The sequence below is a fragment of the Megascapheus bottae genome, chromosome 7, assembly GCF_031878675.1.
Source record: "Megascapheus bottae isolate mThoBot1 chromosome 7, mThoBot2.hap1, whole genome shotgun sequence".
Taxonomy (NCBI): domain Eukaryota; kingdom Metazoa; phylum Chordata; class Mammalia; order Rodentia; family Geomyidae; genus Megascapheus; species Megascapheus bottae.
Window position 1 is genome coordinate 71,855,337 of NC_143515.1, and position 26,234 is coordinate 71,881,570.

The window sequence follows — 26,234 nt, forward strand, 5'->3', positions numbered from 1 at the left end:
CCCAGCGTGTCCAGACCTCCCCGCAGCGCAGCGGACAGCCCGCCATGTCGCTCCTGAGCCCCGCGTGTGGGACCCCCGCCCGGGCACTCCTGATGCTCGGACCGCTGCTGCTGCTGCTGCTGCTGCTGCCGCCTCCTGCTGCCTCCGGCCCTCTGGACCGTCCCGGAATCCGTCCTCCGAGGCCGGTGGCCCGAGGTCCCGGCGGCAGTCCCGGGCGCAGCCTTGACCTCACCAGTGCCCCCCATCCCGGGGCCACCCGCGGGCCAGGTAAAGGTGGGCAGGGTGCCCAGAGCGGAGGGGTCAGGGCGTGAAGATGGGTGGCGAGGCTGAGCCCGGGCGGCAGGCGAGCCTCGGCCATCCATCGCCTGTTCTGCATCTCATATGTGACTCCGGAGAGAATATCTCTTCCCCGAGGAATCCCGCGTGGTGGGAACGGGGGTTCCCAGAAGGAAAGCCCAATGGGATGTCCGGGCTGGAGTTGGGGTCTCCTGAAGCTCAAATCCTCCCCCTTATCCATGAGAGAGGGACCCACTCTGGGTACCCATCCGCTCTGCCCTGCTCCTCATCTCCTGGTTCAGCTAACCAGACTTTCTTTTTTGGAGAGTCTGCTGTTAGTTCTTTCCACAGCCCTGTCGCTTCATGCCTCTTCTCCACTCCCCATGGGGTTTCCCAGTCTGCCTTGGTAGAACCCAGGTCCTGGCAGAGGAGAAAGTCACTTGGAAAGGTGAGAGACCACTTGCTTTGCCTTCTGGGTGGCTAGGACCTGACCTGTAACCATCCTGGTGTCAGCCCTTTTCTGGGGTTTCTGCTTAGCTGAACCCCCACATACCCCACACATCCCAAACCATGCTTACTTAGATCCTCAAAGACCTAACAGGCTTTGGAGTTTGCAAAAAGCCCCGGGTTTATGAAAGTAAAGGCACCCAGCAAATCAGTGTCTCGGAATAAACCTCAGGGCCTTGAAATCTTAGGCAAGCTTTCCACTGTTGCAGCTTAGCGTAAATATGGCTTATGTAATTTCAGCTTCCTTTCCACAAGTCTAGCCTCAGTCTTGCTTGAGGAAGCTTGAAGAAAACCATTTTCTGGATGTGGCACATGGTCTCATCTGACTGTCAAGTTTGTCTGGTTGGTTTCCATTGTTCGTTCCCTCCTGTAGAGCTCAAGGGACTCTGCTGTCACACCCCAGCATTTGAAATGGTAAATCTGGAATCATGAATGCATTGGGACGGAGGCAGGCAGGGCCAGGGTTCATAAGGCTTAAGTTGGTAGCTAGTAAGTTGTTCTGAGTTAGGAATAATGGGGGAGAGATGAGCCTGCGTTTTCCTAGAATCAGACTTACCTCCTCACCCACATCTCTTGGGAGAGGACTGGAAGGTGGAGTTGAGATTCTATAGGGGACGTCCATGTTTCTTCTTAGCTGCATCAGTCCTTTGCTGCCCGAGACCTGGACCTGATCTGGAGTAATAATTCCATAATAAATGCCATCATGCTTACATTCCCAAATTTTGTTTTTAATTGTTGAGTTTTGTTCCAGGCTTTTATTTCTAGCAAGACTAAAAATTGGCAATTGGCTGGGTTCGAGTTGACTTGAGCCTGGGATCCTAAGCTACTCTGAAGGCTAACATCTGGAGGGTCCAGGTTTGAATCCAGCTTGGGCAGAAAAGTTTGAGAGACTCTAAAACAGCATGAAGCAGGACTTGGAGGTGTGACGTAAGTGATAAAGCACCAGCCATGAGCAAGCAAGCCAAGTGAGTTCAAACTCCAGTACTAGCAAAACAACAGGAAAACCTTTTAGGATTCAGATAGTTGCTTTCTTTGCTCATGAGAGACAGTTTAGGAAATGGCAGTGAGATTTAAAAAAAACAGTAGTGCCCATTGCTGAAGGGAATCAGGTACCAGATGGTCACAGAACTGCCTACCACCCTGGGCCTTACCTCTGTATAAGCTCCCTGTTGCTGGTTCCTAACAAAGGACTATGAATTTCATAACTTAAAACAACACCAGCACCCAGCACAACTAACATTTCATCCTTTTCTGATGGCCTCTTCCACTTGGGCTGGGTTTTTTTTGTTTGTTTGTTTTTTGTGGGTGATGGGGCTTGAACTCGGGCTGGGAGCTGTCCCTGAGCTCTTCAGCTCAAGGCTACCACCCTACCCTTTGAACCAACCCTCACTTCCCGTTTTCTACAGGTTAATTGGAGATGAAAGTCTCAGGTCCTTTTGTGCTTCCACTTGAATTTTTATAATTACATTGGATCCACTCATATCATCCAGAATTATATGTTCCCTTCAAGGTCTTTAACTGTCAAGTTACTTCTTTCTCACAAAGTAGCCTATGTGCACATACCTGTGGTTAGGGTGGGACATCTTGGGGAGAGGCACAACACTATTTTGCTCCAGTCCCTGTGTCCACCTGAATAGGACTCAGTGTGAAAAACCAAGCAGAGAAGGAAGGAATTTGGCTAGTTCCATTTTGGTGTAAGGAATTACAGCACATTTAACCACTGCCACAAGAACACAGAGCTGTGATTTGTAAGGATGCCACTTGGGTGACAATGAAAGAATAGTCAGTTATAGGTTCCTATCACCCTGTTGCTTTCTTTTTCTCTTTTGATTTTTTAATTAAGTAATTATAAGAAAAGGTTACAATTCCATACGTCAGGTGATGAGTATAATGCATCTTAGAGTCATCACCATTCCATTTCTCCCCCTCCCATCCCTACCCTCAAGTTACCTAGTTTAATTTTTACAGAGTGCACAATGAATATAATGACTGCATTTGTTCACCCTTCTTCCCTCCTTTTGTAGGTTCCTCCCTTTGTTGCTCTTTCCGCCCCAAAAAACATATTTCTATTTTTCCTTTTATATGGTACTGGGGCTTGGACTCAGGGCCTGGACACTGCCCTGAGCTTTTTTGCTCAAGTCTAGTGTTCTATCACTTAAGCCACAGCAGCGCTCCTTCCAGCTTTATGGAATAATTGGAGATAAGAGTCTTTACAGACTCTCTGCTCAAGCTCGCCTCAAGCTGAGATCCTCAGATAACAGCCTCCTGAGTAATTAGGATTACAGATGTGAGCCACTGGCACCCCCACATGCTATCACGTTTTATTTTTCCTTTTACTCTAACAGTGAAAAATATGTTTAGACTCATATCTGGGCAAGACTTTCTACAATAGCTCTTCCTTGTTTTTAATCTCTGGGAGTCTTAGGGATTCTGTGACATTCTGGAGTTATTTTTAAAAAGAGTGATTTGTAATTCCTTTGGACTTAACTAAACACATGACATATGGCCTATTGCAGGGGAAGCGGCTCAAAGTCAGCACTCAGGACGTTTATGGACAAATGAGATAATGTTGGCTTTTTGGTGGAAAACATTGCTTCAGAAAGGGCAGCATGGTGCTTCGGATAGGCCCAGGGGCTGGGGGTCAGGAAGCCTGGAGTACAGCCGCACTTCACCACTTTCTAGTGCTTTCTCCTTCCTGAACCCTAGGTGTATCAGCTGTTAGATGGGAATGAAAACAACCTCTTCATCTTCTCCTTCACAGGGGCCTTGTGTTGGCATCTGTGATCACTACAATGATATTTAAACTGAGGCCTCCTCCTCCTCCTCCTCCTCCTTCATCTTATTTTTTAAAATCAGTCCTGGACCTTGAGCTCAGGGCCTCAGCACTGTCCTTGGACTTTTTCAAGACTAGTGCTCTACCACAGCACCACTTCCAGCTACAGCACCACTTCCAGCCTTTTCTTTGTATGTGGTACCAAGGAATTGAACTTGAATCCTCGTGCATGCTAGGCAAGCACTCTACCACTAGGCCAAACTCCTGGCCCCTCCTCCTCCTCTTCTTCCTTCCTCCTCTTTCTTCTTCCCCTCCCTCTTCCTCTTCTCCTATAGTATTTGGGTTTGAACTTGAGCTTGTTAGGCAAGTAGTTCTACCTTTGAGCCATACTTCAGCCTATTTTTTCTTTTTTTACCCAGATTGTTTTTGAGATAGGATCTTGAATTCTGCTGGGGCAAGTGACTGGGCCTTGATCTGCCTATTCTAGGGTTCTCACCATAGCGGGCATGGCACGATCATGCCATCAAGCCCAGCTCTAAGTTTGGAAGGGGTCTTGTAACGTTTTCTGCTTGCACTGGCCTTGAACCAGAATCCTCCCAAATCTGCCTGTGGAATAGCTAGGATAACAGACTTGAGCCATTTGTGTTGGCTAAGGTGGCCTCCTAAGGTGTCCTCCAGGCAGTAGAATAAAACTAAGAGACCAAGAAGATAAAGCAACCATGTAGTGATATACGCCCTGTGCCAGACAAGGCTTTTTTTTTTTTCCCCCAGTCCCAGAATTGAGCTCAGGGCCTGAGGACTGTCCTTGGGCTTTCTCAAGGCTAGAGCTCTACCACTTGAACCACAATGCCACTTCTACCCTTTTCTATATATGTAATACTGAGGAATCGAACCTGGGTCTTCATGCATGCAATGCAAGCAATCTACCACTAGGCCAAGCTCCCAGCCCCAAGGCTTTTCTTTGCATTCATTGCTTAGCCTAAGAATTTGCTTTTGCATGTACTTTTCCTGGATTACTGTGAAAATTACCTTCTCATAGTACTATCAACAGCTATTCTTTTAGTAAAAAAGAAAAGAGTTTGGTCTGATGGACACCTCAAGGCTAGCACTCTGCCACTTGAGCCACAGCTTTTCTTCTGGCTTTTTCTGTGTATGTGGTACTGAGGAATTGAACCTAGGGCTTCATGCATACTAGCCAAGCACTCTACAACTAGGCCACACTCTCAGCCTCAGATGGACATCTCTTAAGAGCTCCATTTCTAGTTAGGACCATGCCTGTGATATGTGTGTATGTGTGTGTTCATCTGTATGATATGTACATGTGTTGGTGAAAAAGAGGAAATGGCTTAAAAAGAAGTATATAACTGACTTCTTTTGCCTCTATCCCAGGCTTGTAGGAGGGACCAAGATGGGCTGTGAAAATCAGGTAGAAGGAAATAGGAAAGGCTGAAAAAGAATAGAAAGAATCTAAAACAATGTATTACTGCCAGTGAGGTGCAGAAAAGATGTTAAATGTCTTGAGGGACTACCTGTGTAGTCCCTCAAAACTGGTGAATGAGTACATGAAAGAGAGTTGGCCAAAACAATTGGCTGGGGAGTAGCAGGTAAGATACAAGGTCACAGTCTGCTTCTTAAAACAAGACATGCTCAAGGTTGGAAGTGCACACGAGTCACATGAAATTGTGACTCAGATAGCCAAGGTAGGAAGAAGCCAAGAAGCAAAGGCTGGGAACCCATTCAGTCTTGGAGTTCACAAAGACCTTGAAAGTCAAACCTCAAGTCTCAGGATGGGGTTCCAGGCAAAACGCTGGGCTTTGCCAACATGAAGATGAGGTGGGGGGGGGCACATTACACACGTGTGAGTTCTCACTACAGAATGCTGAAGGCTTCTGGTGGTTTCTTTTATTTTTGTACCCACCCTGGGGCTTGAACTTTAAAGCCTGGGCACTGTCCTTCACTCTTTTTGCTCAAGGCCTGCTCTCTTCCACTTGAGCTACAGTTCCACTTCCAGCCTTTTGGTGGCTAATTGGAGTCTCATGGACTTTCTTGCCCCAAGCTGGCTTCAAACCCTGTCCCTCAGATCTAGGATCACAGGCCTGAGCCACCAGTCCTTGGCTGCTTGGGTGTTTTTAAACACCCACAGGTTGGGGGGAAGGCGCCTGGGAATGGGGCCCCGGGCCCGCCCAGGTCTGACCGTGCGCTCCCCACATCTTCCCCCGCCGCCCGCAGGCGTGTGCAAGACCAGGCCTCTGGACTTGGTGTTCATCATCGACAGTTCTCGTAGCGTCCGGCCGCTGGAGTTCAGCAAGGTGAAGACCTTCGTGTCCCGGATCATCGACACGCTGGACATCGGCGCGTCCGACACTCGCGTGGCCGTGGTGAACTACGCCAGCACGGTGAAGACGGAGTTTCAGCTGCGGACCTACGTGGACAAGCAGTCCCTGAAGCAGGCGGTGGGGCGCATCGCCCCGCTGTCCACGGGCACCATGTCCGGGCTGGCCATCCAGACGGCCATGGAGGACGTTTTCACTGAGGCCTCGGGGGCCCGGGGGCCCGCCGCCAACATCCCCAAAGTGGCGATCATCGTGACGGACGGCAGGCCGCAGGACCAGGTGGACGAGGTGGCGGCGCGGGCGCGGGCGGCGGGCATCGAGCTGTACGCGGTGGGCGTGGACCGCGCGGACGTGGAGTCCCTCAGGGCCATGGCCAGCGAGCCTCTGGAGGAGCATGTGCTCTACGTGGAGACCTACGGGGTCATCGAGAAGCTCTCGGCCCGCTTCCAGGAGACCTTCTGCGGTGAGTGCAGACCCTGAGGGCTTGCATCTGCATGTTTCTTAATTTTCCCCAGTCCTGGGGTTTGAACTCGGGGCCTGCGCACTGACCTTGGGCTTTCTCAAGCACCGCTTCTGACTTTCTTCTGCACGGGGTACCGAGGAATCCAACCCGGGTCTTCGTGCTAAGGCCACACTCCCGGCCCCAGATGTATTCTTTCCTTTTGGTGGAAAGTTTATGGAAGATTTAAATACATGAGATGTCTTTTGGGTATCCTTTTTTTTTTTTAACCAACTTAAAAACACACGGTGTGGGTTTGGAAATATAAAGCTGCATTGTCTATACCTTGGTTTGCTCATAACATTCTTCATGTTTTCATTAGAAATGTGAAGGCCAGGAAATACCCAAGATAAATAATCCTGCTGTTTCCCTGGTGGATCAGGGGGGGAAAAAAAAGAGAAAGTAGAAAATAGTCCCCTAACATCCAAACTGAAAACATCTCTCTCTAGTTCTCTATCCCAACCACCAGGCATCCCCATCTATACACACACATATATTTGGTTTTACCATGTCTAGATTTAACAAGACTCCTTCTGTGGAAGGCTGTGGCAGGCTCCCAAGCTGTATTCCAGTTCAGTGTGTCTCCAGCCTAGGGAACACTCAATTTCAGATCAGACTGTTTCTCTATTCTTTATAGAATTAAATTAGGGACTGGGACGATTGGGGTTGGGTTCACTTGAGAGACATAGAAGCAGATTATAAAAAAAATTCAATCATTGTTACTCATCTACACTTTTCATTCTTCAGGATGAATTTAAACACAAACATGCTACATTCACTAGAATTTTTTTTTCTTAGCATGAAATGTAGGAGGCCTACTACTTCTGCAGTTAAATTTTTTGTTCACTGATTAGAATTCTGATTTGTAGTCCTCTTCCTTTTTGTCATTTGGAGATTATCTTTTGAAGCTCAGTAGGGAACAATCCAAGCAAGTAGGAAAAAAGTGGAATTTAGATGAATTTCTAAACAGATACATTTTTCTGCTCTAGCTAATTTTGAAATTAGCTCCTAAATTGCTAGGACTACAGGTGTGAGCCACCAGATCCAAGCAATACCTTTTTCTTACATAACACATTTCACATTTCTTTATTCTGTGTGGATTTATGGACCACTAATGACACAAAAAGAAAAGTAGACCCAACCGTTAAGTAATATTCTAGGGGTGGGGGTGAGACAAGCCAGGGAGCCAATAGCTACAATTTAAATTCAAGGAGACTTTATATCTAAATGAATATGAACCCAGCAATCACCAATTGGTGAGGAAACAGGAGACAGAAATTTGGTCTTGGGCCAAGAGTGGCCTCATCTCAGTCAGACTGGCTCAGATCCCTTCGCCTTGCCTGTCTCAGGACACAGGGCCTACTTAAAATGACTTTGGCTTTGGTGGAATCTACTAGGAATTTATTGGGCTCCAAAAAAGAAAGTAGCTTTCTTTCTCCTGGGAAAACCCCTCAGGCTTGTGGGTGAGAGCTGTTCCATCACGACTGGAGTCTGTGGCAAAGTTGGGTGTCAAAAGTAGCACCTGGGGCTGGGCTTGAAGGCCAGGAAATAACAAGTGGTGGGTAGCAATCTCTACCCTTTCATATAAAAGACTTCCCTGTCCAGGGGAAAATGCCCTTTCTATGGAGGAAAGACTGAGGGCCAGCTTGTGGGAGCCAACAGGTTGGAACGATCATTCCATGAAAAGGGCCTTCTTGGGAAAATGTTAGTATTGTGCTGTTGCCAAGGGCAGTGGAGGCTGGGATACCTGCCACCCCAGTGCCCAGCCTCCTCTAACAGGCCTCCTTGGTGCCCCAGAAATGACTAAATGCATTGATTCGTTGTTGAAAATACACCGTTAGGAAATAAAAAAAAATCCAGTGAGAATAAAGTGGCTCCTGGAATAAAAAAGATGGAGACACGGTTTAGCTGATGTAATCACTTTCTCTTCTTTCTTTCCTTCTTTCTTTTTATTTCTTTCTTTCCCTTCCTTCCTTATTATATGTTTTATTTACACAGTTGTACAAAGTTTCAATCACCTTGTCAATTTATGAGTACAATGTCTTTTGATTAAAGTCAGCCCAATGTTCTGTCCAGCTCTCCCAACCCTACCCAAAATGACCGGGTTCTGGTTTTACATGTGCACACGGAATATTATGACTGTATTTGCCCAGTTCCCTTTTTACATTTTTGTTTTTGCCAGACCTGGGCTTGAGCTCAGGGCCTGAGCACTGTCCTTGGACTTTCTCAAGGCTAGAGCTCTCCCAGTTGAGCCTCAGCACCACTTCCAGCTTTTTTCTATGTATGTGGTACCAAGGAATTGAACCTGTATCTTCATACATACTAGGCAAGCACTCTACCATTAGGCCAAACTCCTGGCTCCCCTTTTTACATTTTTGATAGCATACCATTGTGATATTTCCATACATATACATGATGTATCTCAATTCAGTTAGCTTCTTCTATTACTCTCCCTTACCTCTCCCCACTTCTAACTCAATTTCAGTATTTCTAAATATATTTTTTACATGAAACAAACTTAAATTGACCACATAGACCCTCATTCACCCCCTTTTCTCGTCCTCCCTTCCCTTAGTGATATCCACCCTCACTAGAATCTGTTTTAATTTCCTGTCATTCTTTTTTTTAATGTATGTGCCTTGTGCCAAGGGTTTTCACCATGATAGTTCAGATATGAATGTATTATATTTTAATCTGAAGAACTCTATTCCCTCTCCTTCCTACTTCCCAAGCCGCTTCTTGTTCTTCCTTTTCACCTGTTTATATTTAGCATATGAGTTCACTATCCTTGTAGATATTGATATATTGTATACAGAGATTCCTGTGCTCAAGAACCCATGGGGAATATGCAAGAATGTTACCTGAATCAACTGTCATCATTTGCATATTCAAAATAGGGAACACAGCCCAAGTGGGAGTGAGTTCCAGGTGGAAATATGCTTGCTGCATATAAATTCTATTCAGGTCCCAGATATAGACCCTGGGAGACCTCTCCCTCCCCATTGAGACTACTCACTCACAGCACCTCAGATAGTGTATTCTACGTTACTGATTGCCCATCTCTCATGGTCAGGAAGCAAAAATCTTTTTTTTTCTTTCTCTGGGCCTGGGTGCCGTCTCTAAGCTCTTTAGCTCAAGGCTAACACTCTACCACTTGAGCCACAGTGCTACTTCTGGTTTTCTGGTGGTTATTTGGAGATAAGAGTCTCATGGATTTTTGTGTCCTGACTGTCTTTGAACCAAAATCCTCTGATCTCAGCCCCCTGAGTAGCTAGGATTACAGATGTGAGACACTGGCACCAGATGCAAAAATCTTTTTGTGAATATGTGAATAAGCTAAATTAACATCAAGTGGCCTGATTAATGAAAATGGTTGGCTTCAACCAATCCAAATTCAAAACTCACTGTCTACTTTGAGAAAATTTGCATCAAGATCTATACATGTAGAGACCGATATTTCCCGTATGAATACTAGAAATCCTAATAAACCAGAGGCAGGAAACAAATAGCTAATTTTTGTTGTTGTTGTTGTTGTTGTTGCAGGTCATGGGGCTTGAACTCAGGGCTTGGGCATTTTCCCTGATTCTTTTCGCTCAAGGCTAGCACCCTATCCCTTTGAGCTCCAGCTTCACTTCTGGTTGTTAATTAGAGATAAGTGTCTCACAAACATTTCTGCTAGGCTGGCTTTGAACCTCAGATCTCAGCCTCCTGAGTAGCTAGGATTACAGGTGTGAGCTACCAGGGCCCAGCCAAATAGCTAATTTCTATAATAAATCAGACAGGAGCCTGGAGGGCAATGTCTTTCTGAATGGGAGAAAGTATGTGAATGTTCACGTGTATTAATACCTCACCCTGTGTCCTTTCTTCACACAGCTGTGGACCCGTGTGTGCTTGGCACACACCAGTGCCAGCACGTGTGCATCAGCGATGGGAATGGCAAACACCACTGCGAGTGTAGCCAGGGATACACTCTGAATGCAGACAGGAAAACATGTTCAGGTGGGGCCGACGCAGGGGATTGTGGCTAACCTGGAGTTATTTGGGGGCCTTCTTGCCAGGGATGGGGCTGGCCTTGTCTCCTTTCAATCTTTTCTGGTGAGCTAATAAGTTAGTTTGGCACAAGCCTTAAATACAAAAGGAAAGTATTAGTGGGAGAGGAGGCGACAAAGGATTGCAGAGCTTTCATCCTTTTGAGGAGCTGGCATGTTCCTTGGGTTTTGTTTCAAGAGATACAGACATCACCTGTTCTCTGTGAACATACATCCACATGGACCTTTGATGTAGAGGGAAATTTAGAGATCCTTGCGTGTGGTTCATGAATCCTCACACGGAGTCAACCAACAATGGGAATTAGGCTCTTATTTTAGTTTGTTCTGAGACTGAGACTCAAAACTCAATATCTGACACTTTGCTCATTCGCTAGCACTCTACCAACTGAGGCATATGCCTTCAGCCCCATCTTTCTACATTTTTATCCTAGAAAAAAGTATCTGAAAAAAATGAAGACAAAGGGCCTGAGTTTGGCCTAGTGGTAGAGTGCTTGCCTAGCATGCATGAAGACCTGGGTTCAATTCCTTGGTACCATATACATAGAAAAAAAAACCCCAGAAGTGGTGCTGTGGCTCAATTGGTAGAGATCTAGCCTTGAGAAAGCCCAAAGACAGTGCTCAGGGCCTGAGCTTAAGCCCAGGACTGGAAAAAAAAGAAGACATGAAGCTTATTTAATGCAACCTACCCACATTATATCAAATAAAACTGAGATACAAAGAAGGGAAAAGACTCATGCACATTCAGTGTGTCTATGAAAGAAGGAAATAGTCACAGGCAGTTATCTCCAAACTTGATCCCTGCCTGCTCCCGCTTGTAATCTGCTCCTTTTATCAGTGTGTGTGTGTGTGTGTGTGTGTGTGTGTGTGTGTGTGTGTGTGTGTGTGTAAGAAATGTGGCCTACAATGACTTATTTATTATCTACTTTCCATGTGCTCACATTTTTTCCTATTCACCTTTGGATAGCTGTTGATAAGTGTGCCCTCAGCACTCATGGATGTGAACACATCTGTGTGAATGAGAGAAATGGCTCTTACCACTGTGAGTGTCATGAAGGTTATACCCTGAATGTGGACAGGAAAACGTGTTCAGGTAAGTGGGCTTATCTACCTACCTACCTACCCACCCATCTACCTACCTACCCACCCATCTACCTACCCAGTATTGGGAATGTGGTGTGTTTCTCTCCCTTGCCAAACTTATGCTCTTTCTCTTTCTCTCTCTCTCTCTCTCTCTCTCTCTCTCTCTCTCTCTCTCTCTCTCTCTCTCTCTCTCTCTCTCTCTCTCCCCCTCTTTCCCCCCTGTCTGTCTCTGTCTCTCTCTTTCTCTCTTTTTTTTCTATTATATCTTCCCATGTCTAAGTTTCATTTGAACAGTTAGGAATGATCACAGGAATGTGTTACATGTATAAATGTGTGGCTTATTTCCTCTCAGCCCTAATGGTCCTCCCAAATGTTCAATGTAGTAATTTAGTAACAATTACTCCTCCACAAATGAATTATTGTTTATAAAGCCAAGGAAACCTGGTAGAAGGTACCTTACCCAAGTGATCAAAAATATCAAAGCCTATGATGAAAGTGACATCATGTATCAGCTACATGCCTCACTGAGGACATAATATGGCTGAACTACAGCTAAAACCAGGATTATGAAAAACCTCAGTTAGACACAAATAGAAAAACATTTTTTATTTCATAAAATAACGACAGTATTTTCTAAAGATAGGCTTAAGTGCTAGGCGTGGTGGCTCATACCTGTAATCCTAGCTATTCAGGAGACTGAGATCTGAGGATCAAGATTCAAAGCCAGCTGGGGCACAAAAGGACCTGAGTCTCTTATCTCCAATTAACTTCTAGAAAATGGAAGTGGGGCTTGGCTCAAGGGTACGGTGGTAGCCTTGAACTGAAGAGCACAGGGAGTTCAAGCCCTATGACCCACACACACACAAAATAAGGTTTAAGCCTGTAGTCCTAACTACTTAGGAGGTTGAGATTTAAGGATCAAGGTTCAAAACCAGCCTGGGCAGGAAAGCCTATGAAACTCATAGCTCCAATTAATCACCAAAAAGCTGGAAGTGGAGCTGTGACCAGAAGTGTTAGAGTGGTGGCCTTGAGTGAAAAATCTCAGGGACTGCACCTGGGCCCTCAGTTCAAGCCTCAGGACCAGCATATGCATAAAAAAGACAAGGACTGAACACAGGGCCTGGATGCAAGAAGACTAGCTTAGTGCAAGGCCAGGTCCTGGGCCAGAAAAAAGGACATTTGTGGAAGATCAGTAAAATTTGAATTATAAGTGTATATATTTGTAAATCATACTGTATCTATGTTTTGCATAATTATACTATAGAGTTATATGTTGTTATACAATCTCAGAAACTTTTCACAAGTTTGAAATTATCTCTAAATGAAATATTAAAAAAATTTTAACTGTCTTTTTTTTTGTCTTTTCTTTTTTGATACTGGGGATCGAACCCAGGACGTTGCACTTGCTAGGCAAGCACTTTGCCACAGAGCTACATCCCAGCCCAAAATATTTAAAAATTAAAAAAAAAATTGTCTTTGGTGTGGGGCTTGAAATCTGGGCCTGGGTGCTGTCTCTGAGCTCTTCAGCTCAAACCTAGCTCTACCACTTGAGCTCTACTACTTGGGCCACAGCACCGTTTCCAGTTTTCTGGTGGTTAATTGTAGATAAGAGTCTCATGAATTTTGTGCCTGGCTGGCTTTGAACCTCGATCCTCAGATATCAGCCTCCTGAGTAGCCAGGATTACAGGCATGAGTCACTAGTACCCAGCTTATAAAAACAGTTTTGAAATATATTGAGTGACAATTTAAGCCGTTAGTTCAGATGCTGCCCTGAACCCATTGGTCTCCTCTAGGTTCATTTTCTTCATTTGTAAAACAGGAGAGCATTGACTTTCATATTTGGCAAGCTCAAACTCTGTGCTTTCCCAAGTCTAGTGTAATTAATCACATCACCGCTGGTATCTCTTTAAGATGGGATAAGTACAACAAACCTAAAAGAAATTTATTTATGACATACTTAGATTGATAATTTTGAAATGACATTGAAGAAGGCTGTTCATGCAGGAATTTTACTTCACTCTGTCTACTTCTAGTTAAAGGAATTAGTGATGACAATTTGGAATAGCCTCCAGTATATAGCTTCCTTTTGTATATTTCTAGCTGCAAATAAGGACATTTCTAAAAATGTTTCTATCTATAATAGAGGACTTTTACTTCTTTTTTTTCATATAATCTTTATTGTAATTAATAGAAGGGTTACATTATATTTGCAAGATAGGAGGTGCATTAATTCATATACATTGATACCCTTTCTCATGTCTTGGTCCCCATTTCCCTCCCCCCCACCCTGGAGGACTTTCGCTTCTTATTTCTTTTCTCCTGGACTTTTGTTTGACAGCTCAAGACAAATGTGCATTGGGTACACTTGGCTGTCAGCACATTTGCGTGAATGATGGAGCTGGGGCCTATCACTGTGAATGCTTTGAAGGCTACAGCTTGAATGCAGATAAGAAAACCTGTTCAGGTAAGGCCTCCTCAAAAAAAAAAAAAACACCTTTAAACCTGATTCTTTCTAGACCAGTGTCACCAATTTGCCATTTGCCAGGAGAGAGGTTTTTCCAGGTAACTTAAACATGCAGACATTCTGCCATCCTTACCCACTAAGGCATGTGTTGCTCACACGGAGGTGAACTCACTGGGTTTTCCAAACATAGATCACTTTAGAAAATTACTAGGAAATGGGTAGGGAGTGGTAGTAGGGGTATGAAAAAAGCTAATTAAATGTAGAGGCCTTATCCAGGAAAAATTTATAGCCCTTCACACTGGGGATATATGTATATATTTTAGCAAATAGGAGAGGAAGTCTGTTGGACGGTAACTATTTAGTATGATGGGTTGAACTGATCTTTTTCCAGTAAAAATGTAGCCTGGAAACTTTTCTGTAGTATTAGTCTTAAAACTTGATGGTTTCAGTAAAGGAGACTTTGTAAATGCCTGAATTAGACTCACACACATCTTCCAGTAATTCTGAAGCAGGACATTACCTGACAGTTTTTAGCTGATCAATCTTCAGTCAGTCTTATGACTTGCCTAATAATCCCTTGCCAGGACTGCAAATCCTCATTAATTTGATTTAAACTTACCAGCAGAACAAGGTGGCATTTATACATGGAAAAACATTCCAAAAGGAGAGAAATTCCTAGCTCTTGAGGTGATGTTTAGTTTTGGCATGTTGAATGCTATTTAAATTTCATATGGCTTTTCCTCTCCCTGTGGAACTCTATTGTGAGCAGCTCATCAAGGAAGATGAAGAGAGCTGGGTGCTGGGGTCTCATGCCTATAATCCTATCTGTTAAGGCAGCAGAGGTGTAGAGGATTGCAGAACCACTGCAGATCTGTGCATCGCAGAAGTCATCATGGGCAGAAAAGGCAGAGCAATTCCATCTCCAAAATGCCCAGCTGGAAATCTATCTCAAGCGATCAAGTACCAGTTGAGCAAGCAAGCTAGGCAAATTCAAATACAAACCCTAGTATTGGCAGCAGAAAGAAAAAAGAAGGGAAAGGAGAGGAGAAGGGGTGTGGCAGGGAGAGACCAGAACAGTTTATACAGATGAAGAGAAGTCACATATTACCAATTCTCTTTAAAAGAATAAAATCAGGCTGGGTATGGTGGTACATGCCATAATTCTAGCAGTTAGGAAGGCTGAGGTAGGAGGATTATAAAATCAAGGTGTGTCTGTGCTACAAATGAGTTGGAAGCCAGCCTGAATTATAGCAGGAGACACTGTCACAAGCAAACACAAAAAGAAGTCACTACAAAAATATTGAGATTCTATTTTCATCTTAAGCTTCCTTAAACATTGTAAGGACACACACACACACACACACACACACTCACTAAAGTACAACTCTGGCACATGGAGGACCTGGGAAAGTGGAACAAAACCTCTCTGTATTTCAATGGGCTAAAACAAAGCTGTTTACTTGAAAAATCAAACATCAATTTTTCACTTAAGACAGACAACTCCAAGCAATACTGTCAGATACCTATAGCTATATTCCACAGTGCTCACAGTGGATTGCACATAATAATGCTTACTTCCAGTATTTTGCATATATAGTAATGCCTTCAACCCTCACAGCAACCTCAGAAGGACACTGAGGCACACACAGGTTGCAAACTTCCCCAGGTAGCAGAGCCAGGGTTGCCCCTATGGTTCCATCTGCTTATAATCATTAGGACTGTAAGCAGTATAGCATGCAAAGCGCTGGATAGTAAAGAGGAATGGAGAAGTGCAGAATGGTGGGAAAGCTACGTATGCATTTTTTTTTTTTAACATATGCTGGTCCTGGGGAGTGAGTCTTCAGAGTTCAGCCTCCTATGCAACTAGGGCTACAGGCTTGAGCCACCAGCTCAAGTTTTTAATTTAATGAATGGGTGAATATTTTCTTTTCTGCATGGCTCCTTGTCAGTGGATAACAAGTGTGTTCTGGGTACTCACGGCTGCCAGCACATTTGTGTGAGTGATGGGACTGCATCCTACCACTGTGATTGTTTCCCTGGTTACATCTTAAATGAAGACAAGACCACATGTTCAGGTGACGGCTGGCCCTTTTACCCCCCCCATTTTTTCCATATATTTTTATTGTAATTAATAGAAGGGTTACATTATATTCACCAGATAGAAGGTGCATTACTTCACAAACATTGATACCCTTTCTCATGTCTTGGTCCCCATTTCCCTCCCCCCACCCCACCCCTCATCTTGTTTTCTCCCCTTCCCTTTTCTATTTCAAATAACCAAATACGCATATATCCAATATATCAGATACAAGGTGAAATACTGTAACAATATGAGATAACCAAGGGACAGCAAAAGAGATGAGAGATAACATAGTACATTAAGGACAACACTCATTATATGGCTTTTGTTTTAATATCCTGAAGGTCCTTTCATTTAGCGTCATACTATATGGCCTTATGTATCTAGGTTTTGTTCTATTGTAAATTTCTCCTAGCAGAGCCCAACATTTCTACTAATTATGACAAATGAGGGAAACTCTTGAGCCCATGTTCCTTTGAGTCTGACTTACTTCACTTAATATGATTTTTTCTAAGTCTTTCCATTTCCTTACAAATGGGGCTATGTTGTTCTTTCTGACAGCAGCATAGAATTCCGTTGTGTATAAATACCACATCTTGTTGATCCACTCATCAATTGAGGGGCATCTGGATTGGTTCCATATTTTTGCTATGATAAATGGTGCTGCAATGAACATTGTTGTGCTAGTGGATTTAGTATGTCCTTGTTTCTGGATGATTGTTAACCCCCCCCATTTTTTTTAAAGGAATCAATTGCTATTTATATTATATCCAGTTAGCATCCTTCCAGGGGTTCCAGCTGTCTACAAAATTAAAAAAATCACCTTCTGCCAGCCATCTACTTTCTATAATCGGAGCTCATCCCCTCTCTCTTCTTGCTAATTAATGTTTCTATTTAAATTGTGATTGCTTCTTTTTATCATAGTAAAATATACACAGCACAAAATTTAGTATTTTCATTATTTTAAAGTGTTCAGTTCAGTGGCATTCAGTATTGTTCATCTCCAGAATTCCATTATCCCAAACTAAAACCATGCCCTCATGAAACAGAGTGCTTGTTCCCAGCTCACTTGGCCCTGTATTTGAGCTTGTTTTTTTTTTTTTTTACAAGCTTTTCTAAGCCAAGTGCTGCTAGTTCATGTTACAATCCTAGCTACTCAGGAGACAGATTTGAAGGTCACAGTTTGAAGCCAGCCCAGCAGAACAGTCTGTGAGACTCTCATTTCCAATTAGCCACAAAAGCTGGAAGTGGAGCTATGGCTCAGGTGGTTGAGCAGAAGCCATGCGCAAAAAGGCCAAGTGGGAGCTCAAAGCCCTAAGTTCAAGCTCCAGTACTGGCAGAAAACAGCAACAAAACTTCTTTTCTACTATATTTACTCTTTCTTTTTCAAGTTTTGCAGTCTAGCCAAAGTAAGCTATTTGATATTCGAGGCACATGCTCTGTCCTTTAGTCTACTTCCCTTACCATGTCTGCAGATAAAAACAAATCCAATGGGAACAATGCTAGGAAAGCATGGGGGCAGAGAGGGGGGTCGAGAAAGGACTGGGGGTTAAGAAGTGACACGTGGGAACTGGGGAGAAGCAGTGGTTCGGCTGAGATTGGAGCCCTAAGGAAAGAAGGAAGGGGAGCACTGTGTGAGCTGGAGGACAGGAAACGAAGGGCAGGAAGTGTGATGGGAGCTCAACTGGCCAGGGGAAAGGAAGCGTGTCTTGGGATGAGCATGGCCTAGCAAGTGTGGTTTGGAGAGTTAAGCAGGGGCTCAATCCAGGGGAATGCCGAGGTCACAGGAAAGGAGTTCTTATTTCATTCCAAGGTCAGTGGGAAGCCATTGAAAGATTTAAGGCTGTGGCACAACATGATAATTGTCTATATGTTTAGAAGCCACCTTGTGGTTCTAGGAAGAGGTTGGAGAAGAGAAAGGGCAGAAGGAAGCATCTAAGTAAAGACATTATTGTACCGCTTAAACCACACCCCTAGCCTCTTTTAGTATTTTCCAAATAAAGTCTCACTTTATCCTGGGCTGGCCTCAGATTGTCATCTTCCTATTTCTCTCTCCCCTGTAGCTGGGATTAAAGACTTGAAACACTATGCCTGGCCCTCTTTTTTCTTTTCTTTTTTTCCAGTCCTGGGGCTTAAACTCAGGACCTGGGCATTGTCCTTGGGCTTTCTCAAGGCTAGCACTCTGCCACTTGAGCCACAGTGACACTTCTGCGTTTTTCTGTGTATATGGTACTGAGGAATTGAACCCAGGGCTTTGTGCATGGTAAGAAAGCACTCTTACCAGTAGGCTACACTCCTGGTCCCTCATATCTTCTTTTTACAAAAGTTTCCTTTATATTATGAATTACAAAAGTATAACCACATAATGAACTTTCATATGAACATCACCCAGTTTTGACAATTGTAAACATTTCCCCAATGTTTCTTAATGCAACTTAGTGACATTAATATTCCAAAATACTGTCTTATCCTTTTATTATTTTTTTTGCTAGTCCTGGGCCTGAGTTCAGGGCCTGAGCACTGTCCTTGGACTTTCTCAAGGCTAGGCCTGTACCACTTGGGCCACAGCACCACTTCCGGCTTTTTCTATGTATGTGGTACCAAGGAATTGAACCTAGATCTTCATACATGCTAGGCAAGCACTCTTCTGTTAGGCCAAACTCCCAGCCCATCCTTTTGTTTTTATATCACTTTAGGTAAGTCTTGAAAATGGAAATGCTGAGTTGATCTTCAGCTTTTCTGATTTTTTTTCTAATTATATACATTCAGTGTTAGAATTGAGCCAGAACCTTCACAGGCAAGTGCTCTATCATTGAGCTATGTGTCCAGCTACTGATTTGTTATGATTTCTAGGTAGCTAGAACATTTTGTGTAATGTCATTTTCTCCAGCTGTTGAAGAAGCACGAAGTCTCATTTCCACTGAAGATTCTTGTAGCTGTGAAGCCACTGTGGCATTCCAGGAGAAAGTTAGCTCCTATCTCCAAAGACTGAACACCAAACATATCCTTTTTAAAGATCTTATGCTTCTTGTTAAAGCCAACATTTGTGGACATTTCACTGGTAAGTACCTTATTGGTTGGTTTAGGATAAGCAGTATTAATACTTCTTTTTTTTTTCTTCAGTCTGGGGGCTGGAACTCAGGGTCTGAGCATTGTCCTTGGGCTTTTTCAAGGCTTGAGCTCTACCATTTGAGATACAGCACCACTTCCAGCTTTTTTCTATGCATGTGGTACTGAGGAATGGAACCCAGGTCTTCATGCATGCTAGGCAAGCACTCTACCACTAGGCTAAACTCTTGGCTCTTTTCTTTCTTTCTTTCTTTCTTTCTTTCTTTCTTTCTTTCTTTCTTTCTTTCTTTCTTTCTTTTCTTTTTGTAGTAATACTTTTTAAAACACTAGAGTTTGGGGCTGGGAATGTGGCTTAGTGGTAGATTGCTTGCCTAACATGAAGGAAGCCCTGGATCCAATTCCTCAGTACTAAATAAACAAAAAACAACCCCAAAATAAGCCTGGTGGGGTGGCTCACGCCTGTAATCCTAGCTACTCAGAAGGCTGAGATCTGAGGATCCTGGTTCAAAGAAAGTCCAGGCACTAAAGAATGTGAGACATCTCCAATTAACCACTAGAAAACCGGAAGTGGTGCTGTGGCTCAAGGGGTAGGGTGGTAGCCTTGAGCTGAAAAAGCTCAGGGACAGTGCTCAGTCCCAGAGTTCAAGTTCCATGACCAACAAAAACAACAACAACAACAAAATCCCCAAAACACAAGCATTCATTTCTATTTTTTTAATTTTTTCATTGCATCTATTAGTTTTATTTGCCAGACTTGTAAGTTATTAAAAGCTTTTATTATTATTATTATTGCCATTCTTGGGGCTTGAACTCAGGGCCTGGTCACTGTCCTTGAGCTTTTTCAAGGCTAGGGCTCTATCACTTGAGCCACAGCACCACTTCTTGCTTTTTCTATGTATGTGATACCAAGGAATTGAACTCAGGTCTTTGTGCATGCTAAGCAAGCATTCTACCACCAGATATAAGAGGGTTACCATTTAGTATGTGCTCTTATATGTTCATTGCATTCTTTTTTATGTTATTGTTATTATAAAGGTGATGTACTGGGTATTAAAGTCACATAAGTCAGATATAGAATACATTTTTAATGACTTAGTATATATCACTTGATGTTTACAGGTAAGAGCTATGTAGCTATTTATTTCTCTAGGATTTTCCCATAGCAGTAATATAATTCCTGTGTAACAGAGTTGTGATAATGCTCTACTTCCTTACAGTGGACCTGAGCTCAGAACATATGTAAGAACATGGTCTTTTGTGCCTGGGCTGGCTTTGAATCACAATCCCCAGATCTCAGCCTCCTGAGTAGCTAGGATTATAAGCGTGCACCAATGTGCCTGGCGGTCCAATTAAATTTATATGAGCAAAAAGATTTGAAGGAAGTGGGGCTGTGGCTCACGTGGTAGAGTGCTAGCCTTGAGCTGAAGAGCTCAGGGACAGCGCCCGGGCCCAGAGTTCAAGCCCCATGACCAACCAAAAAAAAAAAGGGTTTCTTTGGTGGGAGTTTGACCTAGTGGTAGATTGCTTGCCTAGCATGCACAAAGACCCAGGTTTGATTCCTTGGTACCACAGACATAGAAAAAAAATAAGTGGTGCTGAGGCTCAAGTGGTAGAGCTCTAGCCTCGAGAAAGTCCAAGGACAGTGCTTAGGTCCTGAGCTCAAGCCCAGGACTAGCAAAAAAAAAAAAAATGAAGATTACTGCTGTCAAGGAACAGTTTTTGAAGTTTAGACTAGAGCTTTGGTGAGACAATAGTTTTGCTTTTTTTTTTTTTAATCCTTCCTGGAGCTTTAACTCTAGGCCTGGGCATTGTCCATGAGCTATTCAGCTCAAGGCTAGTGCTCTAGCACTTGAGCCACAGACCCATTTCTGTTTTTGTGGTGGTTAACTGGCGATAAGAGTCTCACGGACTTTTTATGTCTAGGCTGGCTTTGAGCTGCTATCCTCAGATCTCAGCCTCCTGAGTAGCTAGGATTATAGATGTGAGCTACTAGTGCTGTTCTTCATTACATTGTTTTCCTTGTTGTTGAAATGTTTGAGAGTATGCTTGTGTTTTCTAATGTGTAAAAATAAATAGTATTGGCCTTAACAATTAACTACTGGATGACATTTTGGAGAAGTTGCAAGTAAATGAATATGGACAAGTACATCGTTAAATTACTCAGATGTTTTTATATGGAAATGTGGAGAATTTATGTGTTTAGTTCTAATCTTTTTATTCACTCATTTCTTCAAATATTCCTGCCAGTAATTTGCCATTATTAATGTTTTGGTATTAGTGGATAAATAGCATGAGGATTTTTGGAGAAGTAGTATTATTTTCTAAGGAAATAAGTGTGCAGATCTTCATTAAATAGCACACTTTAATATCTCTATGCTATGACTGTGAAATTGTTGCTAGGAAATAGAATAAAATGTTTAATATTTCATTAGTTACTAATTGAGCCATTTAACTTTTGATTATTATATGAGTAAAGATAGTCATATTTCTAATGAGAGCATCAGATCTATTTTCTCTTGATAATATTTATAATATGTAACAGTCATATCATCATGAGTACAACTTTTACAAAAGTACATATGAAAAGCTTATATGATTAAATTTGACAATATAATTTAGAACTATTCACCATTTAACACTTGTATTGTGTGTAGTTTTTACTGAGCATTATTGAAGCTATGATCAGGGATTGCAATATATTAAAAATTATTAACACAAAGTACTATAAGTGAAACCTGCATACCAACCTAAATTCATTCTGGCCCTAGAAATGTACAGCTAAAGAGCATTAATTGTAAATAGGGTGTTAAACTTTCTATGAAGGCCAAAAAAAGAAAACCCAATCCTAAATTTACTGTGGTATCAATTCATAAATTTATGTAAAATTGATATAACAAGCAATAAAATCTTTTTCTTATTCTATGTCTTATTTCTTATTTAATGTTAATAAGAAACCTAACTCTTAGATTCTATATTACTTAATTATATTTTGGTTTGAATTTTTTAGCACAATAAAATGTATTCTCTTTATTATTAATGTTGTGTCCTTTTTAGGTGATTTGTGTTAATTTTGTCTACTAAATATAGTTGAACTGAATTAGTAATTATTTTGAGGGTGTCAGTTTCATGTGAGAGGATAGAATATTGTACTCTTTCTATATTTAAATTTTGGATACTTTTTTTCTTTTTGGTCATGGGACTTGTACACATGGCTTGGGCACTGTCCCTAAGCTCTTTTGCACAAGGCTAGTACTCTACCACTTTGAGGCATTTTGGGGGCGGTTTTTTGGAGAAAAGATTGCACAGACTTTTCTGCCCTGGCTGAATTCAAGCTGCAATCCTTGGATCTCAGCCTCTTATATAGCTAGGATTACAGGCTGAGCCACCAGTGCCCAGCTTAAATCTCATATTTATGACTTAAAATATGTAAGTTAAGCCAGGTGCCACTGTCTTATGCCTGTAATCCTAGTTACTCAACCAGTCCAGGGAAGGAAAGTTCTTGAGCCTTTTATCTCCTAACTACCAAAATACTGGAAGTGGAACTGTGGTTCAATATGCAGAGTGCTAGCTTTGGGCAAGAAAAAGAAGGGCCCTGAGTTCAAGATCCTGGAATGGTGCATGCACCACACATACACACACACCACACACACACAAATACAGGTAAAAGAGATCTACTATATGGTCCAGCTGCATTAGTACTGGGTAGGTACACAAAAGAATAACAGTAACAGGCAATAACTTCATACCACGTTTACTGTGGCATTATTTATAGAACCAAGTTAAAGAATCAGCCTAGGCGCTTGCCAGTGAATGGATGGAGAAAGAAAATGTCTTACCTATCTACATATGATGAGGTATTATGTGGTCATAAAGAAGAACCAAATGGAGGGAAAAAGGATGAACAAATGCAGCAGTGGTCCTGGACTATGCTGAAAATGAATTATACAACTGTGGGTGAGCATGGGAGGGAAAAGCTGATAGACAGCCAGGGAAGGGGTGACATTGTTCAAAAAGAAATATTCTTGTTACCTGACTTATGTAATTGTGATCCCCTTTCTACATCACCTTTATAACAATAAAAAAATAAAAAAGAACTATATCAATTTTAGGAAAATGGACAGGGCTGAAGATTATCATGTTAAATGAATTAAGCCAGACTCAGAAAGACAAACGTTACATATTTTTTTCTCTCATTTGTGGAACCTAGGGGGAGGTCAGAAGACATGAATGTAAAAGGAAAACTGTTAAAGAGGAGAAGGATCAAATAGAATGAGGGAGGTGAAAGAAGGAAAGGAGGGGATGGATCAATGATCAATATCTTATCCACATGAATGAAAACGTCACAATGAAACATTATTTTAGATAATACCACTAATACAAAGCTATATTGAGGTATATTTGCAGCAGAAAGAATAGTATAAAATTATCTAGATTGGGATAAAGTAAGCTAACACCGACCTAAGTTCCTGAGAAACGAATATAATTTACAGCTGTAAACCTAAAATAGCATTCAAGAAGAAGGAAGTACACTAGGTCAGCATAGATTATAGGAAACATCTATTGCTAATTGCCAAATTTCGGAAAAGAGCTAGAACTATAGCCTAGAACTCCAGCAGCATTTTTCCCAGTTTGATTGACTGTGTATGAACAGGTTAAATACTGGCATAGTAGGAAGGAGAGCTAAAAAGGAGCAAAAGGCTTACATCATCATAGAAGGTCCTTTTAGAGGAAATGTGGTTTTTAGGTGGAGCTTAGAGTTCACAGGAGCGGCCCAGGGAACAGTTTTCAGCTTTAGGATGCGATGGATGAGAGTCCACATTCAGGTCACAGGGGATGGAGATTGGAGGTGGGGAAAGACCCCGCCCCGGTGAGAAAACACATCGTTCGGTGCCAAGTCCACCGCGATGACCACGTCAGCAGCACCAGGAGCTGCGGACCAGGACACCACAGGCATTCCCGGGGGAGGAGTGAGCTCGAGGGACCTCGAGGACCGTGGACCGTGGCCCTGAGGCTCTGGATCCACCAGACCCTGACAGAGACACGAGGGCGAAGGACAGCGGAGGTCCAGAAGGAGACCCCGGAGGAGTGGAGCCCGGCGGAGCGCAGGCCACGCCGCTCACAGGGCGTCTGCAGGGGAAAGCGCCGAGGCAGCCATCGCAGCTGCAAGGGTTCCTCTCCGAACGTCCCTGGCCAGCTTCGCCGAGGCGCTCCGACGAGGCCCAGGCAGGAGGAACGCGCTTTCCGACTCCAAGCTGCTCGCCAGCGTCTCCGATCCGCCCCCCACCAGGCCCGGCCACCGGACGCGCCTGCCCAGGAAACGCAAGCAGTGAGAGGCGGGGTGGGAACGGGGATCAGGTCACATGACGCCTCGGCCTCCTCCCTCAGCCCCGCCCCCACCCCAGCCCACCGCGGTGTACGACGTCCCGCACGGCCCGCGCAGGCCCACAAAGACCCACGGGAGGGGGGGGGAAACCGGAAGTGCTCCTCGGCGCGCCGGAAGCGGCTGAGCGGCTGCGGTTGCCGGGGCGACGGGAGCTTTTCCCCCAGCTTGCGGACGCCTAGCCCGCAGGGATGTAGGAGCCGTTACCTGTGGCTGGGCCTTGGGCCTCCGCTCTGCGTCCCCACGATGTTCTTCTACCTGAGCAAGAAAGTGAGTTTCCCGGGGCCTCCTCCTTTCCCCGAGCCCGCGGGCCAGCCCCTCTTCCCTCCTGCGAAGCCCCGGCGGCTTCGCCTCTCCGGGCCTGGACGTGGGCGTCGCCCGCGGGCCGTTCGCCTGCGCCCGCTTGCGCCCGCCTGCGCCCCGCCTGCGCCCGCCTGCGCCCCGCTCCGGCCTCCTCGGACCTCGTCGGCGGGGTCAGCCTCGGGGCTCCTCCTCCCGCTCTCCCAGCATCTTCTCCGGCCACTCTCCTGTGCCCCGACGCCCCCCTCCTCCCCGCTAGGCCCTTTAGGGGTGTCCCGGGTCACCCGGTGCTACCCCGTCTTTCCTCCTCTCCTTGCCGCGGATTCAGATGACAAAACACGTGGGTAGTCAAATACTGTGCCGGGAGAAGGAAAAAGCGACACCCAACAAAACAACTACAGACTGCAGTGTGAACTTATTCCTCCCCACCCTTTAAGCATTCCTCAGGAGGCTTTCCTGGCTCTCTCTCTCTCTTTTATGTGCCCTCTCTTCCCTCTACTAAAAGGTAGCAGCACCCTGGGGGCACCCCGGTTCATCACACCTCCCTTCTCAGAACCCTCCTGAAAGGCCTGCTGTTTTCTTCAGTCTTCATCTCCAGTAGCTGTAACCCCCCACTTCCTTCGTGGATTGGGTGCTCTCTTTTACAGATCGCCATCCCCAACAACGTGAAGCTGAAGTGCATATCCTGGAACAAGGACCAAGGGTTTATAGCATGCGGTGGTGAAGAGGGATTATTGAAAGTCTTGAAATTAGAGACACAGACAGGTAAATGAAGACCAAGGCCAACACGCTTTGAGTGCCATTTATTCAGCGAGGTTTGTTGCAAGTACTTGTGTGACTGTTAAAAAGAGGGTACATGAATCTGCATGTGATTTTGTATGTGAGTATGGTGATTTTCCAGGGTAATATTTTTCAGTTAAGTGCAGAGAATATAAATAACATATAATAAACATTAGATGTCTGTCAGTCCCTCTCCCCTCGCCCCTCCCTTCTCTACTCTCTCCTGTCCCCTCTCTGTCTCTTCCTCTCTCCCTCTCGGCCCCTTTCTATGTTGCCTAGGCCAGCCTTGAATTCCTAGGCTCAGGCAATCCTCTTTAGTCACCCACGTAGCTGGATCTAGTACTTGACTGAGTTGGCTTCTGTAGCTTTTTGTGATGCCAATGCTGAAGAGATAGAAAATCTGGATAAAAGACCCTAGGATCAGAGAAGCAGTATTTAAAGGTCACGGAAGCTACCTGTAGTCATGTGTACTGTCTGAAGTTAACTGAAGTAGTGACAATGGCCCAACCTTTGAAGATGCTCAGGACAACAGAGTGATCAAGTTACACATGTGTAGCTGTATCCATGGTGTGGTAGTCTCTTGTGTTGCTTTCACAGAGAAAGGATTATCAGGTGATCTTTCTAGGGAGTCAAAACAAATGGG

General features: G+C 44.0%; 2 protein-coding genes across 3 annotated transcripts in view; both read left to right on the top strand.

Moving 5' to 3' along the window:
- The first annotated feature begins 44 nt into the window (after positions 1-44).
- Matn3 (matrilin 3) lies at positions 45-21,674 on the top strand. The gene is made up of 8 exons (XM_090337588.1): positions 45-267; positions 5,744-6,352; positions 10,256-10,387; positions 11,402-11,527; positions 13,857-13,982; positions 15,932-16,057; positions 18,953-19,063; positions 21,231-21,674. Exons 1-8 carry the CDS (start codon positions 45-47, stop codon positions 21,284-21,286), a joined length of 1,509 nt encoding a protein of 502 aa, XP_090193714.1. The 3' UTR covers positions 21,287-21,674.
- Positions 21,675-24,640: 2,966 nt separating this feature from the next.
- Wdr35 (WD repeat domain 35) overlaps positions 24,641-26,234 on the top strand; it is a 46,771-nt gene continuing 45,177 nt past the window's right edge. For both annotated transcript variants that reach the window (XM_090337404.1, XM_090337405.1), the window contains exons 1-2: positions 24,641-24,781; positions 25,459-25,576. In XM_090337404.1, coding sequence (XP_090193530.1) covers positions 24,758-24,781; positions 25,459-25,576 — 142 coding nt within the window. In that variant the 5' untranslated portion in view covers positions 24,641-24,757. The remainder of the gene's footprint in view (positions 24,782-25,458; positions 25,577-26,234) is intronic.

Bases quoted from the DNA above. Each gene is read 5' to 3' on its own strand.
- Matn3 (XM_090337588.1), top strand. From the start codon at position 45: ATGTCGCTCCTGAGCCCCGCGTGTGGGACCCCCGCCCGGGCACTCCTG. The intron at 268-5,743 runs GTAAAGGTGGGC...GGGCCCGCCCAG, and splicing joins CGGGGCCACCCGCGGGCCAG to GTCTGACCGTGCGCTCCCCA. The intron at 11,528-13,856 runs GTAAGTGGGCTT...TTTGTTTGACAG, and splicing joins GGACAGGAAAACGTGTTCAG to CTCAAGACAAATGTGCATTG.